The sequence below is a fragment of the Narcine bancroftii genome, chromosome 1 (assembly GCF_036971445.1).
Source record: "Narcine bancroftii isolate sNarBan1 chromosome 1, sNarBan1.hap1, whole genome shotgun sequence".
In the NCBI taxonomy this organism is placed as follows: Eukaryota; Metazoa; Chordata; class Chondrichthyes; order Torpediniformes; family Narcinidae; genus Narcine; species Narcine bancroftii.
The window spans coordinates 198,939,541-198,955,793 of NC_091469.1; the positions used below are offsets into that span (position 1 = coordinate 198,939,541).

The following is a 16,253-nucleotide window of genomic DNA, read 5'->3' on the forward strand; positions in this document are numbered from 1 at the left end:
AGAAATCCCTGAAAGAGTTAGCAGACAACAGCCACTCTACATTGAAAGAAACCAGGTGCTGGTAGCTGGTCACCATAGTGCATTCGTTTCTTGCATATTTTCATGCAATACCCCCTCAGAAGTGGGTGTAGGTTATGAAAAGTGAGTACACAGAAGTGCTGGAGAAACAAAGCAGGTCCCAGCTGAGCCCTTTGTCAAGGTAGGAGCAAACAACACGCAAGCAGTTGAATGAAAAGGTGGAGGGGGGCAGAGGGAAGAGTATAGGCCGACAGGTGGATATTGATAGGAGGGCAGGAGAGAAAAGCTGAGAATTGATTAGGGAGAGGGCTTGCTCTCTGAATACAGAGCTGGGGGAAAGGAAACAAAGATAGGGAAAGAGAGAAAAAGGGGTGGGGAGCTGGAGGTAAAGAGACATATGGATCCTATGGACCCTGTGGGACCTACTGAGCTTCTCCAGCACTTAACTACAATCACAGTGTCTGTAGATTTTCGTGTTTCACTCCCTAGGTGAGAATAAGTCTGCTCTGGTATAACAATTGTCATTCCATTCCCAGGAGCAAAGTCGAGTTTCTTGGAGAATGACTGAAAACCTTCCTTTGGTGGACACCTCTGATAAGGGGAAATGTTTCTCACAATCCATGCTTTCTTGAAGTAGTCACATAGCACAGAACCTCCCCCTCAGCTCATCATGTCCATGGCAGCCTATCGATTGATACTGATCCCATTCTCTCACCACCAAAACGTAGGCTTCTGATCCATGGGGTTTTGTGGTCTTCTAAATATCTCTTCAATATTGTGAGCATCCTGCTTTTCCACTTCCTCAGGCAAAGTGTTCCAGATTTAATCCTCTAGATGGAAAAAGTCCACCCTAAATCTCCTCCTTCTGCCTTCAGCCGCTCCTCTCTGTGGTGAAAACCTCTATTAGGGGAAAAGGTATCTCACAATCCATCCTATCTAGACGTAGAGTCGTACAGCACAGAAGAGCTCAACTCAACCATACTGCCTAAGTTAGCATTCTGAGTTAGTCCCATTTACCTGTATTTAGCCCATAATCCTCTGAATCCTTCCTAATAATACATCTATGTTCTAATAACTTTGTGACCTCAGACTTCTGAACTTGATTCAGGTTGGTGAGTGGGGATGGAGGCAATTAGTTTCTGACCAAGAGCATCATATCTTTCATGGCGTTGATTTAACCCTTAGTGTCAGACTCTTCATAACTGTAGCAGCTTTACTGACCCACTCTGCCATTAGTGCTGTCCTGATGAGAGGTCATGGACCCAAGACATTGACTGGTTTCTGCTCCACAAAAACTGCCAGCCTTGATGAGCATTCTCAGATTTGTTGCAAACTGCCCCACTCACCATGAGATGTTTAAGGAAGACTCAGACAAGAGACAGCAAGACAAGGGTTACAAGAGATTGCAGGTGCTGGGATTAGGAGCAAAACATAATCTGCTGGATGAACACAACAGGACGAGAAGCATCAGTGGCAGAAAAGGAATGGTCAACACTTTGGGTTGGAAGCCTTCATCAAAACTGTCTTTTCTCCCACTAAGCAGGACCAGCACCAGATCAAGTCCCAGCAGGGGGGCTTTAGGGTAACTGGGATGGTGAGGGGGGGGGGCACAATTTGCCACTCGAAAACTCACTCAGCTGTGGGGGTGGTGGGGAGGAGAAGGGGGGCACTTCCCATGTTAAATGTTGTGTCCTGGGGTCTATAGGCTGTGCGCGGCCATGTTTCTTCTTGCACGCATGTGCCAGTGCTGGCTGGCATACACACAATGGATTGGAGTACTGGGACCACTAGTGTCACTCAACCCTCCCTCCGACAGAAGCCAGCTGGCATTAGTGCATGCGCACAGTCTATGGACCCCCAAGACGCTGCATTTAACATGGTAAGTGCCCCTTTCAACCCATACAAATACAGCTAGACTGTCCAGCTTGAGAATGGATGTATGGCCACCCTAGCAAGGGTGAGGGTATTATAATACCTTGTTTGGGGGGCAATGCCTGTGAATGCCCCCACCCCCGGCGCTGACACTGCCACTAAGTTCATTCCAGCAGATGGTTTATTGCACAGTTCCCTGCCTGCGGAGTGTTGGAACAAAAATTGGCTAGTGGTTGGCCTGAAAGGGCTGCTTGATGCTTTGGAGCCTCTCCGGAGCGAGGGGATTCAGTGACTCACTTGTTTCCTAGGCTGTGGCTCTTCCTGTGCCTGGGCACGGGGGGAGTGCTGAGGCTGCCTGTGACTGAGGCATCAGGACACGTTGGTCTCCGGCTGTACCTGACTGACGCTGACACCTCCGAAGGGCCTGCAAGAAATGAGAAGGACTGTTTACATAGGAGAGCAGCAATGCTGGAGGCAATACATTCATGTCCCAGAATGCAATTTTCTTCAGCAGAGTTGTCAATGACAGAGCACCCTTAACACAATGAGACCACCAGGAATGGGAGCAGGAGTGACCCACTCGCCATAATGGCGAGCATGATCCTCGTTTCAAATCCACTCCACTTTCCCTCCTGTTTCTAGTAACCCCTGAAATCGAAACTGAAGAAACATGGCCATATATTTCAGAACTAGGGTGTATGTGTCTGGGAATTTATTGCTACAATGTTCAGATTCACTGAAATTCTTACTTGCTGCAACCATACAGGTACGCAAGATGCATCAAAGACTATGCCATAAATAAATGACCACAATGTACTGTGAGACGGAAAAAAAGATAGTAAATGGAAAAAGCATAGATAAATAAATATGAATGCAAAAACACAATGCAGGAAAAACTCAGCAGGTCAAACAGCGTATTCATATTCAAGGTTCCTGTTGGTGCAGACAGATTTTTTTTGGTGGTCCCGGAGTAGTTTATGGTCAGGGTTAGGGTAGTATGGGAAATTCAAGAGCCTGATAGCTGCCGGATTTCCCGAGGTGGTGTGGTGTGCTAGTTGGAGCTGCAGTGTTAAAAGTCCCTGCTCCCCATGCCTTTTTTGGGTGTAGAGGAGGCTGCTGTCAGAGATGTTGGAAAGATGTTGGGTACACCTCTTATAGGAGGTGACCCTTATAAGTGGTGCCCCTTGTAGGCGAGGACATGGGTGCCAGTCCTAGTCATTGTGCATGAGTGATTGAAGGAATGTGGGATGAGGGAGATGAATGGGGTTTCCACGTGGAAAATGTAGGTCAGCAAGTATATTGAACGGAATATTTTATAGCCTTCTGTGCCATTTATTGCCCATCCTTGAGATGGGCTCATGGGTGGTCTGGGATGAAAGAGGGTGCTGAGGGCAAGAGGGGCCTCAGGCGCTGGGAGCTTCCTGATCTTATTGGAAGTTCGGATCTGGGAACTCGGGTTCAATGCTGGATCGGAGAGGAGGCTGTGCAGCTGAAGAGGCTGCCTGAGTGCTGGGGTAGGATGCACTGACACTCAGTGTCTCTGAAGGGACTCTCTCTTGGTTCTCTTTCTCTCATTGTGAGATGTGCCGGCTAGTGGCACCTCTTTGTGTGCCACTGCACTGGCCAAAGTTGTGAAAGCTGTGTATTAGGATATGACAGTAAAGGTATGTTAATTGCCCTTGAGAAGGCACTTCCTTCAGTTGGACTATAACACAAAGAGAGGCTTCTATATTCTAAGGTTGAGATCTCCAGCACTTAGAGCCAGCTACAGATCCAAAACAGAAAATGTCTCTCTCTCAGGGTGCTGTCGGACTAATGGGCCTTTGACCTCCCAAGTAGATTTATTATAACTGTGTAAATAGATTGTCAGCAGCTCAAATAAAGAGAACATGTTGATAGGCAATACATTCTATATCCAGTAACTCAACAATCAATGTGATTCACTGCACTGTCGATCTCCAGTACTTTGCTCCCACCATGGATTCAACGCTCCTGAAAATACACAGCAGGGGGGTGGGCAGTATCTTCTTGCACTGTACGTCTCAGTTGGCCTGGAAAAGGATTTGTAGATCGTAAAATGTTACAACGACATTCGTCACCTGAAAAGAATGCCAGCAAAAGTTGTGGACCCAATTAAAGCTGACAAGATTCATTTATAGAGCTGTAAATCGCATCCTCAACAGGCATGGGAGTAGATTTGCAGGGATGAAGGAATGCAGAGGATTATTTTGTCACGTTTTAGTTTAGTATTGACTGAATCTATTTACACAGTGGCTCTATTTTCAAATGATTTATACTACCCATGCATTTACTGCCCATCCTCAGTATAGACCCCTCTCAACCTCCTACCTTTGAAGCAAAACAGGCCCATGTTGAGTCAATAAAAACTAAACTTCCTTAATCCTGCCAATAACTTTGTAAACCTCATCTGTACCCTTTTCTACTTTATAATACCCTTCCTACAGCTAAGGGACCAAACCAGCACACAATATTCCAGCTGTGGCCTCACCAGTGCCTTCTCTAACTTCAACACGACATTCCAACAATTGCATTCAATGCCTCGACTGATGAAGGCTCGCATTTCAAACAGTCTCCTCACTTCCCTATCTACCTGTGCTGCCATCTTTAGAGGGCTGTGTACTTGAACCCCTAGGTCCCTCTGCTCCATAATAAGCCCTGCCCTGCTTCATTTACCCAAATGCAGCGCCTTGCACCTCTCCACGTTGAACTGCATCTGTCATTCCTTAGCTCAGTTCCTCATCTGGCCTAGATCCTGTGTCACCAACATAGTTAGTCAACTTGCTATAAACATCTTTATAATCTGCTGTGTTTCTTACGTCATAACTGTTATAACACCTTTTTTTTTTATGGCTGCAGAGAGTCTAAAAAGATGTGTCAGGCACCATATGAATGCAAATCTTTTCTACTGCAGGTGGATGAATATTTGGATGGACATTCTTAGGTTGGTGAAGATCTTTCTTTCAGTTAAGAAGGATTTTCATAGAAGATTAAGGAGTTCTGCATGTCCCAAAGTTTTTGCATCAGCACGGTCGAGAGTATGTTTATGGGATACATTGTAGTGGGATGAGAGCCGCTCTGCTCAAGATGGGAAGCAGCTGCAGTGGTGGTGAATGTAGCTCAGAATATCACGCAAACTTCCCTCCCCTCCATCTCCCACTGCTTGGAAAAGCAGCCAACACACTACAGGACCCATCACACCCGAGCACACTCACTTTTAAGAGTGCACCAACAGGCTTGAAGACAGCATCTTCCTTTATGGCCATCAGGCTCCTGAATGGACCCTACATTCGTGTTCTCATTCTGCCCCAGCTTTGGACTAATTGATCTTTTGATTCATTGCAACTCTATATTCTCAAATTGTGCTTCTGTTTTGTAATTCAGATCCAGCCTTTCTCCAAGGTAACCATCTGTGAGTTTGTTACTGTGGAAAAATCTCTAGGGTAGGGAGTTATGTAGAGCCCAACGTAGAGTGAAGGAGCCAATCCAGCAGGATGGTGACCACGGCAGTGGACCAGTGAGGGGCTCAGCAGCTGAGGGACCCACACAGGCTGCGGGTGACTTGTGGAGAAAGGATCCAGACAGCCTGTGGGCTGCTGGAGACAAGCTCCAGGTATCGGAAATGAGATTTGAGAGGGCGCTGAGGGCAAGAAGGGCTTCTGAAGGGACCTCGGGCACTGAAGGCTTCTTGATCATATCGGATGTTTGGATCTTGACCTCGTGTTGCTAATGTTTGGAACAGGAACTTGTGTGGCGGCAGCAACTGCAGGAGCGCTGGAGGTGAATCCGTGAACACTCAGTGCTTCTGAAGGGACTTCCCTTTCTCCTATTATTAGGGGTGCCAGGCAATGCTTAAGATGACTCTTTGCCTTACAACAGACAAAGGCTGAAGTATATCATTCATATTATATTTTTAATATATTATTTTGTGACAATAAAATTAACCCTTGAACTTCTATTACATGCAACATGATCGATTGAACAGTGTGTCTGGGAGTGGAGCAGGTCCCTAGCAATGGTCCACACTCACTGCATCCTGAGTTCCATATCTCTGTGTCAAGTACCACCTTCCTTAAACCTTAAACCTGTCCGTACCAGCCCTCACAGGCAGCCACAGGCAGATCTGTGGCTTTATAAATGGAAGAACTAGTTAGGGCTCAGGGTACAATCCCAGGATTAAGAGCACAAATGGAATCAGTACCAAAAGGGGTGATCTGCAAGGAACAAGTATCTCAATTTTTCCTGTCTACTAGCTTCCTATTTCCCAAAGCCCTTTACCATTGGGTACAAGAGAGAGAGCACCTTGCTGCCTCTTCTTGTACGCCCCTGGCTTCCTGACACTAGGCAATGTAAACAGTTGTGTGAGAAATGGTGCTGTCCTCAGATAAACTGCTGTCTGATTTCTATGTTTCCACACTTTCTCCCCAGGTGAAGTCTTCCCTGCAGCTTCCGTCTGTCAGAGGGCCAGTCAAGCAGAACTTGGCTGTGACATTTTCCACAACTCCCCACCGCAGCTCCCTTCAACAGCCCTCCTTCACACAACACTGGTGGGTGATGCAGAATTTCCAGCAGCACTCCCGCTGTTTAATTTTGCTGGCCTGGCTGTCAGCAGCAAAAACTTGGCACCAGTTCTGTGAGAACCTCTGCCAATCAGGTAGTAGCCTCTTTATTCAGTACGAATCTCACACTCTCCAAGTGTGCATTTTATTGCTGCTACCTTCAGGACAAAGCTATAGAAGTCTAAAGTCCAGTAGCTCTGGGTTCAAGAACTTTTATTCCTATGGATGTCAGGCTCTTGAACCTCTCTGTACTACCGAACCAGAATCTACTCCATGACCACAAGAAGACCTATTTGCACTACTGAAACCCCACGCTTTTTGTTCTTGCACAAACTGTAACTGTTAATATTTTATTATCTATCTTTCATAGTTATTATCTCTTCCTGTACTGAGCTCATTTAATTTGCACTATTGTAGCTTGGTTTCTTTTTACATAACTACCTTTCTAACTGCAGCAAGAATTTTGGTGCATATGTACATTGAACTAATGTGCATGGCAATAAATTCATCATTATTATTCCAGCCCAATTACCATAATAATTTTCCTTCTTCTGCCCACCATGTCTGAACCAACCACAATGCCAATCTAACTCAACCCATCTACCTGTACAAGGTATGTATGCCTCCATCCTGCATGCTCATCTGTCTAAATACCTAATAGACATTACTAGCGTGTTGCCCCTGGAAGACATCACAGATGCCATTCATTCGCTCTGTAAAATAAACTTCACTTGCAAACCTCCTTTAAACTTTCTCCCTCTTGCCTTAAAGATATGCTGTCTGGTGTTTGACATTTGCATCCAAGGAAAATGACTCTGTCTATCCCTATCTCTGCCTCGCATATCTTGCAAGTTCATATAAGGTTGCTCCTCAGCCTTTAAAGCTTCAGAGCAAACAAGGCGAGTTTACTCAATCTCTCCTTATGGCTAATGCTCTTCAATTCAAACAACATCCTGGAGAACACCTTCTGCATCCATGCCAGAGCCTCCTCTTCCTGTATTGTGGTGACCAGAATTGCAAACAATACTCCAAAAATGACAGTAAGTTTTTTGCAGCTGCTTCCATGATTTCCTATCGATTACACTCAATGCTCCATCAGGTGAAGACAAGCCGCTGGTACAGCTTCTCTACCAACCTGTCCAATTCTGTTGACATTTTCAGCAAGCTATGGATTTGCACCTCAAGATCTTCTATAGATCAATGCTAAGGATCTTAAATTTCTGACACACTTTCCTTCCAAAGCACAACGCATGGAATAATGTTTTCCAGGATTTTACTCTCACCGGCCATTGAAAACTTTTTTCCTCGATATTCATTTCCAGGATGAGGACTTCACTGACAATGTCACAGTGGTTTGTCGCAAATTCCTTTCAGTCCTGGTACCTTGCCTTGCGTAGTACAATAATGATGTTCTGTACAGACTTCTGGTCATTAATCCAGAAGTCCAGATTCAAGTTCCACATAACAAATTTAAATTCGTCATTAAATCTGGAGTTCAAATCAAACTAACAGTATCCCTGAAGTTACTGATTTATCTTTAATAAAATACCAGATGGAAATGACCTTCCAGGAGGAAATCTGGCATCCTTATCCGGTCTTACTATTTGTATTCCAAGACCTGTCTAAATGACTGGGAGTTAACTGCCTTTTCATTACCAGTGCAGAATAATTGCTGGCAGTCCAGACTACAAGGGTTGTGGGCTCTGGGTGGCGGGAGGAAATCAGCGAACTGGCACAGTGCTCTGGAGCGGCAGAACACCCAACTGAGCAGGTGAAGCCTGGAAGAGGACCTTACAGGGTGGGAGACCACGGCATCAGACCAGCGAGGGGCTCACCACAGGCTGCGGTCTGCCAGAAATGGGCCAGTGGGAATCAGATATTGGGACTGGGACCTGAGAGGGTGCCAATAGAGAGCAGATACTCCAAATGGTCTCGTGTGCTGACAGTTTTTTGATCATATCAGGAGTTTGGAACCAGGAGCCGAGGAGGAAGACACGGAAGCTTGGAGCTCGAGTTCACCATTGGACCAGACAGGAGGCTGTGTGGCTACAGAGGTCTCTGAAGGGACTTTCTTTTACCTCTCTTGCTCTTCTCGATTGGGGTGCTGGACAAGTAGCACCTCTTTTTGTGTCTTTACAGGGCGAAGTAAATAAACTTTGTGTATTTTGTTTACATGGCAATAAAGGAACATTGACCTCTGTTACTGCACTTTTCTACTGTGTCTTTCTTGTACGATGTATGAGTTAAACTGGTCTGCTTGCAAAACAACTTCTATTACTGCATCAATACATTTGAACTTGACAAAGAGAACATATGAACAAAGGCAGCATGGGATGTCAGGCTAGGACCTGAAGGATGCTGGAGATGTGAGTCACTATTTGACTGGCTATGCCATTGTGTCACACAGGACTCACTTAGGGAACTCTGTGACACTGCCACATTGACACAAGGTCATTCACACATCCTCCATAAACTACTCACTGTAGGAAGCCTGTGATTGTGCTGGAGGGGGGTGAAGAGGAGAGTCATGAGGATCATGATCCAACAGGAGGCCTGATGGTAGGCTGGGCTTGTTTACCTGGCCTTGACGGAGCTGAGAGAAGACCAGATAGAAGTGTACAAGGTCATGAGGGACAGAGATAGGGAGGCATGCAGAATCCTTTTCCCACGATGGAGGCATCAAGTATGAGATTTAAGATGAGCAGAAGGAGTTTTCAAAGGGAACTGAAGGGAAAGTTTTATTTTTGCACAGAGTGCTACCAGTGGAGGTGGTGGAATCAGATACAATTGCTGCTTTTATGAGGCATTTACACGGTCACTTAAATAGGCAAGGCCCAAAAGGACAGAGTTCTCGCACAGGCCAATGGGATCAGTGTAGATGGACTCAAAGGTTGGCCTTTCTCTGTGTTGTACAACTCTATTGATAGGGGTGTATTGCTGTCACTGGGTAAGTACTGCCAATAACCCAGTGTGAGACCAATGACTCGGAAATAAAAGAAACTAAAGTTGACACAAGGAAATACCTAGTATTTATGTATGCTGTAAAATACCCTCCTAAACAGTAGGTTAATTGGTGGCACAGGGTTCTTGGGGCAGAAGGACCTTTAACTGTGTTGTGTCATTAAAATTAAAATTAAAAATTTGATTCTATCCTCCTGGAATATTTCCAGAGATCATGGGGAAGAGGATGTGTCTATAAGATCATTAGCCTCAGTGCAGCAAAGATGAGATGTGGGAGATGTCTGAAGAATATGGTCAAAATGTGGGAAGAAATGGTGAATGATCTTTTAGAAGAATCCATAGATTTGTGGGAACTTCAATGTTTGCAAAGTCAATTTGTAAAACCAGAAAGGAGGTATACTTCAACAACCACAACTGAAAGTGGGAAAGGGAAGGGAAAGGGATTGATTGGTGATGTAATGAGAGGATTAACTGGAGCAGGAAGGCTTACAATGGGACAGATATAACAATAAATATTTAATGAAGAAATCAAAGTTTCAGAAAAACAAAATAGCTCCAGCAGCCATTGAAGATGACATTTACCAACACTTCGTTAGATGTGGCCATGGGACCAACTCATCAAGATACTGAAATTCAGACCATAAATCAATCTGCCAATGAATTCAAAGGGTCAGGCTGCACCTGTGGGGGTAGAGGGGTGGATTGGTGATGTTTTGAGATGAGATCGATCTGAACTGAAAGAGCAAAGGGGATTTATCCAGGAAGAGGAGGTGAGGGGTGGTTGCGATTTACAACGTAGGGTAATGTGGAGGTACACTACTGGCCTACTGCAGAAGAGCATGGGGACAAGGAATCACCTGGCCAGCTGTTAATCAGCCGACCTGAATGGACCAAGCCCCACCCGGTTGGCTGTCAATCACCCTCTAAGATATAAGCCAGATCCGGCCCTTCAAAGACAGTCTCAGTGCTTGCAAAATCATTCCTCACAGCCAGTTCTATGGAAGTTTATGTCGAATACAGCTTGTAGAACAGACTTTACGTTTTGTGTATTTGCTTCTGTTCGATAGCGCACCACAGGTACTCAATTCCAGGCCACTGTGGTGATCCCATTGGCTACACATGAAAAGAGACGCACATGAGAATGAAGATTGGAGACTATGCTGCTATAATGTCCACCTGTGCTGCGGTTGGGCAGTAACCCCACTCCCCCACCCCTGCAAATCTGTCGGAAGAAAGGGGAACATCGATGGTTTGCATGAGCCTCCAATGGAGTACAAAAGCTGTCAAGGAGTGGATGGGCTGAATGGCTTGTTTCTGTGCAGATTTGTGACAAGTCTCTCTGGGTACTTTGTGGATGCACTGTTGATGCAAGTGATTGTATTTTGTTTCTGTTTCAGTGTCAACTCACACTATTTGATGGTGTCTTTTAATTTACTTTATTTATAAAAATATGAGTTTCCAGGCATAGTTAATGTAAGTAAAATATTCATACTGCATGAAAATAGGCCCTTTGGCCCAACTTGTTCACACCGACCAAAACATCCTACCCAACCTCTTTCATCTAGAACCACTGTCACTCTCTTGATCACCTGGTCACAAACCTTCACTTTCATCCCCGTGTGCCCACTGCTCTTTTTTTGCAACATCAAACTTTGCCCCAGGTCTGATGAACGATTAACATGCTCCCCACAGATGCTACCTATTTGCATAGAGTTGGCCTCATCAACAACAATGAAGAGCCACACTATGGAGAAGAGGTGGAAAATGGTGTGAAATGGTGCAAGAGTAATAACCTGAGTCTCAACATGGACAAGATGAAGGAGATGATCATGGACTTCAGGAGGACAAGGAAAGACCACCCTCCACAACACATCAACAATTCTGTAGTAGAGAGAGTGGATAGCACCAAGATCTTTGGAGCTCACTTAACTGGAGACCAATTGCGGACACTCAACATCTCACTTGTTTATAGGAGTTCTATCGAAGGCGTCCTGGCTGGCTACATCACAGTGTGGTACAGTTGCTGTAGAAAAATGGATCGCTTGTCAATCCACAGGACCATAAAAGTGGCAAAAAGGATCACCAGAGTCTCCCTCTTCCCCCATCAACATGATCTAGCGGGCTCACTGACTGAAGAGGGCGCACAAAATCATTGAGAGGGCCCCTCCTTCCATGCCGCACACATCTTTCAGCTGCTCCCACTGGGGAAGAGATACAGGAGTATCAGTGCCAGGTTGAGGGTGAGGTCCCTGACAAAGAACAATCCAACCAAGTCTTCAACAGCGGAGCAGGTGGATGAAGTTACTCTGAACTCAATGGCTGTGAAGGTGGACAAAAGCTGCAACAAATCCATCAGCTCCAATCATCATTGTTTTCATACCACTGGAACTAGTTGTCGGTTGATTTGTGAAGTAATCGTGCGCTTCTCAAAGTGCAACATAAGGTACACATTAAACAAATACACTCACTGGTGTCTTCGCTGTTGGAACGAAGGCCATCATCCTCAACCACGGGGGATACCCATGACTCGTACAATCAGATGACAATAAACTTGACTTGAACTTTTGAAGTTTTTGCAGTATTTCTGGCTTTTATTTCAGATTTCCTGCATCTGCAGTATTTTGATTTGGAACCCAGAACGTCTGCCTCGGAATCAAGAGCATCAGCAGCAAAGCCAGGCCTGAACCTTTCACATCAACCTGTACATTTATATGCCAAAGAACATATCTATTAATCCAAACATTTGAAGAGAAGCAGCAGTTTTCCATTACGGTTGATTCAGAATGAGTGTTTCTGCCTATTTTTCTGTGCTGCAGGCTGTTTGGGCAAGTTATATTATTATCACACGTAGGTTTCACACTGGATACATTGAGAGCAGCCAAGCTGGAGACGCAAAAGTAATCTAGCAGATTTTTTTTCCTATCATTATTACAGGGTCAGAAAGGATTGTGTGTGAGAGGCATTCAAAATACTAGCCCATAGGTTAAAGAAACCATCATGAGCTGAGGGACTCAGAATGAGCAAGAAGAGTGGAACAAAACTCCCAATGGAGCCATAAAATGAGGCCCAACCAGTAAATTGGAGCTTTTGCTTTCCTTCATTTTTCCAGGTGGAATTTTTATACAACCAAATGCTTTACTGGTTACTGCCCTGATGTCAGACCCTACCTTTTAGACAAATTATACTCAGGAAACCTTGCGGGCTACTGGTGTTCAATCTACCCAAAATATCTCACCACCCATACGATGTAAGCAGGCTCCATTTATTGCCCATTACATTTATTGGATTCAATAAGCCATGAAGTCATAACATTTCCAAAGAAGCTTAAAAGCCATGACTGTTATCCCAATTTTGATTGAAGATGAATGATCTACTTTTGCTTTAATTTGTTAATTCCGAGCTGGCAGACACACCTCTAGCACTTCTTGGCCACCTGTCACAGAAGTGGGCAGGCCAATTGAACTAGACCCTCCCCCTGCACTTATGAGCATCCTATCAAGGTGAAGCAAGGTCTCAATGGCCTTGAACAACATTACATGGAAACAGACTCTTCATCCCACTGAGTCCATGACAACCATCAGCCATTTATTTATATTAATTTCACCACGTTCTCATCAAATCACCACAGATTTAACCACTCACCTACACATGAAATACAATGTACAGCAGCTGATTAACCTATCATCTCCATGTCTTTGGGATGCAGGAGGAAACCAGAGCCCCCGAAGGCCACAGGGGAAGGTGAAAACTCCACACAGACAGCACTGAAGGAGAGGATTGAATCTGGGTATGGTGCCAAGGGCCAGGGGTTCAACTCACCATGCCACATTGTTGCCCTTTTTAAAGGCCGTCTTTCTTTACACTTATTAAACATTTAGAGACTTCGAAAAGGGATTAAGACAGCTGTAAACAATTAAAGTAAAAATGCCTTTAAAATAAAAAAAAGTGAATAATAAAACAGCTTGATGGATTCATAAATAGAAAAATAGCAGCAAACTAATATAAAACACCTTCCCCATTCTTGAGCTGGAGAATATCTTGTAAAGCATCCTCACATCAAGCTGGGAGAAACGTGCCTCAAACTTTGCTGCACTTTGACCCCCATATTCTAACCCAATATCCACAGCCACCATCTCAATACCAACATGTTTTTTCTTTCAAAGCTGAACAAGGGAGGTGTAAATGGGCAAAATTCCATACATGCCCAGCCATGCACAATTTGCTTTATATGCTCTGCATCACTGTTGAATGACAGGCACTGGACAAAGATTTCACAGGTACATAAATCCAGGGGACACTACAGGTTAATCGCACAAGCAAAAAAACACACAACATGAATCAGATGAATTGAACTACAAATTGGAAGATCAAGGTTCAACTCAGGACCCAATCATGAGCTGCATGACTATTTTTTAAATATTTCTATAATTCTCTAAACAATTAACCTCCTGATTCAAACAATTTAAAATGCTTTATTAAAATTTCACCTGATTAAAGGCGTGCAAGACACATGACGCGATACTTCAGGGAATGTGTTTACCTGTAATCTTTTCTCTTTGCGATTCCTCTCCGCCAGTGAATCTTATTCCAAGACAAATGGACCCTTGTGCACGCCAATTAAAAGCAAATTATGCCATTTCCATGCAATCTTTCAGGAACACAGAGACACTGTGAAAGTCTTCACCCACAGGATAAATAAGCCACATGATGACTGATCTTTCTCTAGAACAGCCTACTTGCTGGGTCAAGGAACAGTTTAAATAGGATGAATAAAGAGATTGCTGTGAAGATAAACAGGCTGATATTTTGCCTGTGCTGACAGATCAAATATGTCATTACATCTTCATAAAATGTTCCTCAATGACTTGCTCCTATGTTTTCTGGACAGATCCTGCCTGATAGAAATGTCTGACAAACTTGAACTGAGATACACAAGTAGACAACTTGTTTAGTGGAGATGTTTAGTGAATTTAGAACGATGAGGGAGATTTCAGTGAAATATACCAGATATTGAAAGGGCTGGATAGAGTGGGCATAGACAGGGCGTTTCCAGTCATGGGAGAGTCTAGGCCCAGAGGGCACAGCCTCACAATCAAAGCACATCCATTTAGAACTGAGGTGAGATGTTTTCTCAGCCAGAGGGTGGTGAACCTATGGAGTTCTTTGCCACAGACAGCTGTCGAAGTCAAGTCATGAGGTAAATTTAAAGCAGAGGTCAATATGTTCTTGATTAATATGGACATGGAGAGAAGGTAGGAGAAAGGAAAAGTTAATCAGCCATGATTTGAATGGCAGAGAGAATCATTGGGCTGCATGGCCTAATTTTGCTCCAAGGTCTTACATTCTCAGCAGAAGTAATTGAGACGATGGGCAAATCTGGCTTCCAGGTGTTTAACGTCACAGACATTTGCCTCATTCTCATCAGTTTCCTGGCTGTCATCGGTGGGTGGATGGGAATTCGGCACAATCACTCCTTGCCATCAGTAACAGTCCTGGAAAAAGCAAACTCCATTTCTTCAGAAGCTGCCAAAGATTCTTGAATACCCTGAATGGGAAGGGAAAGGTGCTATAGAAAAGTAACCTTTCCTTTGAATTCCGGTGAATTATCTGGAGAGGAGGGGTCAGCCTACAGTTCTCTGGGACAATGGTCTTTGGAATTCAGAATTATGAAATAAGATAGGGGCAGGAAAGTTGTTTCCTCCGGCAGGCAAAACTAGAACCAGCGGTCGGAGCCTCAAGTTTTAGGAGAGAAGATTTAGGCAGGAGATGGGGGAGGAACTGTGTTTCCAGGAGAGAAATAGTGAATCTGTGGAATTCTCTGCCCAGGAGAAAAATAGAGGCTGTCTCTTTAAATGTACTCTATTTGAAGGTATGCAAGACCCACGGGCATACAAGACTTCCCACACACCCCTTCATTTAAGTAGGGAACATCAGAACATTTTTTTAGTGTATTTACAGGTAAGCATTTAATGTTATTGTAGCTACAGTATGGCAGAAAAAAACTTGGACAACATGCAATTCGGACAGGAAAAATCTTTCTAATAATACTGCTGTAATTTACAAGAGGAAACAAAAGCCGCTTAGCTATTACAGAAAACATTTTATAAAAATAAACTGCTGTTATCAGTCGCCACACTGGTCCCACTGCCTGCTCCCTACTGGCAGCCCACTGTCGGTCCCCGCACTGGTCCCACTGCCTGCTCCCTACTGGCAGCCCGCTGTCAGTCCCCGCACTGGTCCCACTGCCTGCTCCCTACTGGCGGCCCACTGTCGGTTCCCGCACTGGGCCCACTGTCAGTCCAAGCACTGGTCCCACTGCCTGCTCCCTACTGGCACCCCGCTGTCAGTCCCCACACTGGTCCCACTGCCTGCTCCCTACTGGCAGCCTGCTATCAGTCACTGTACTGGGCCCGCTGTCAGCCCCCGCACTGGTCTCACTGCCTGCCCCCTACTGGCGGCCTGCTGTCAGTCCCCGCACTGTTCCACTGTCTGCTCCCTACTGGCGGCCTGCTGTCAGTCCCCTCACTGGTCCCACTGCCTGCCCCCTACTGGCAGCCCGCTGTCAGTCACTGCACTGGGCCCGCTGTCAGTCACTGCACTGGGCCCGCTGTCAGTCCCTGCACTGGTCCCATTGCCTGCTCCCTACTGGCGGCCCACTGTCGGCTCCCGCACTGGTCCCATTGCCTGCTCCCTACAGGCGGCCCGCTGTCACTCCCTGCATGGTCCCACTGCCCAGCTCTCTCCTGGCACCAGCCCCACACTGATCCCACTGCCCTGCGACTCCCCAACTGCCTGACATCAGCCCCCAGTGATGGATGGTGGTGA

The 16,253-nt window shown here is 45.3% G+C and overlaps 1 protein-coding gene across 4 annotated transcripts in view; it reads right to left on the minus strand.

Moving 5' to 3' along the window:
• The window catches only part of LOC138737239 (ras-specific guanine nucleotide-releasing factor RalGPS1-like), a 647,381-nt gene that overhangs the window by 85,756 nt on the left and 545,372 nt on the right, over positions 1 to 16,253 (minus strand). For all 4 annotated transcript variants that reach the window (XM_069887990.1, XM_069887972.1, XM_069887982.1 and 1 more), the window contains one exon: positions 2,188 to 2,314. In XM_069887990.1, the coding sequence (XP_069744091.1) occupies positions 2,188 to 2,314 (127 nt within the window). The remainder of the gene's footprint in view (positions 1 to 2,187; positions 2,315 to 16,253) is intronic.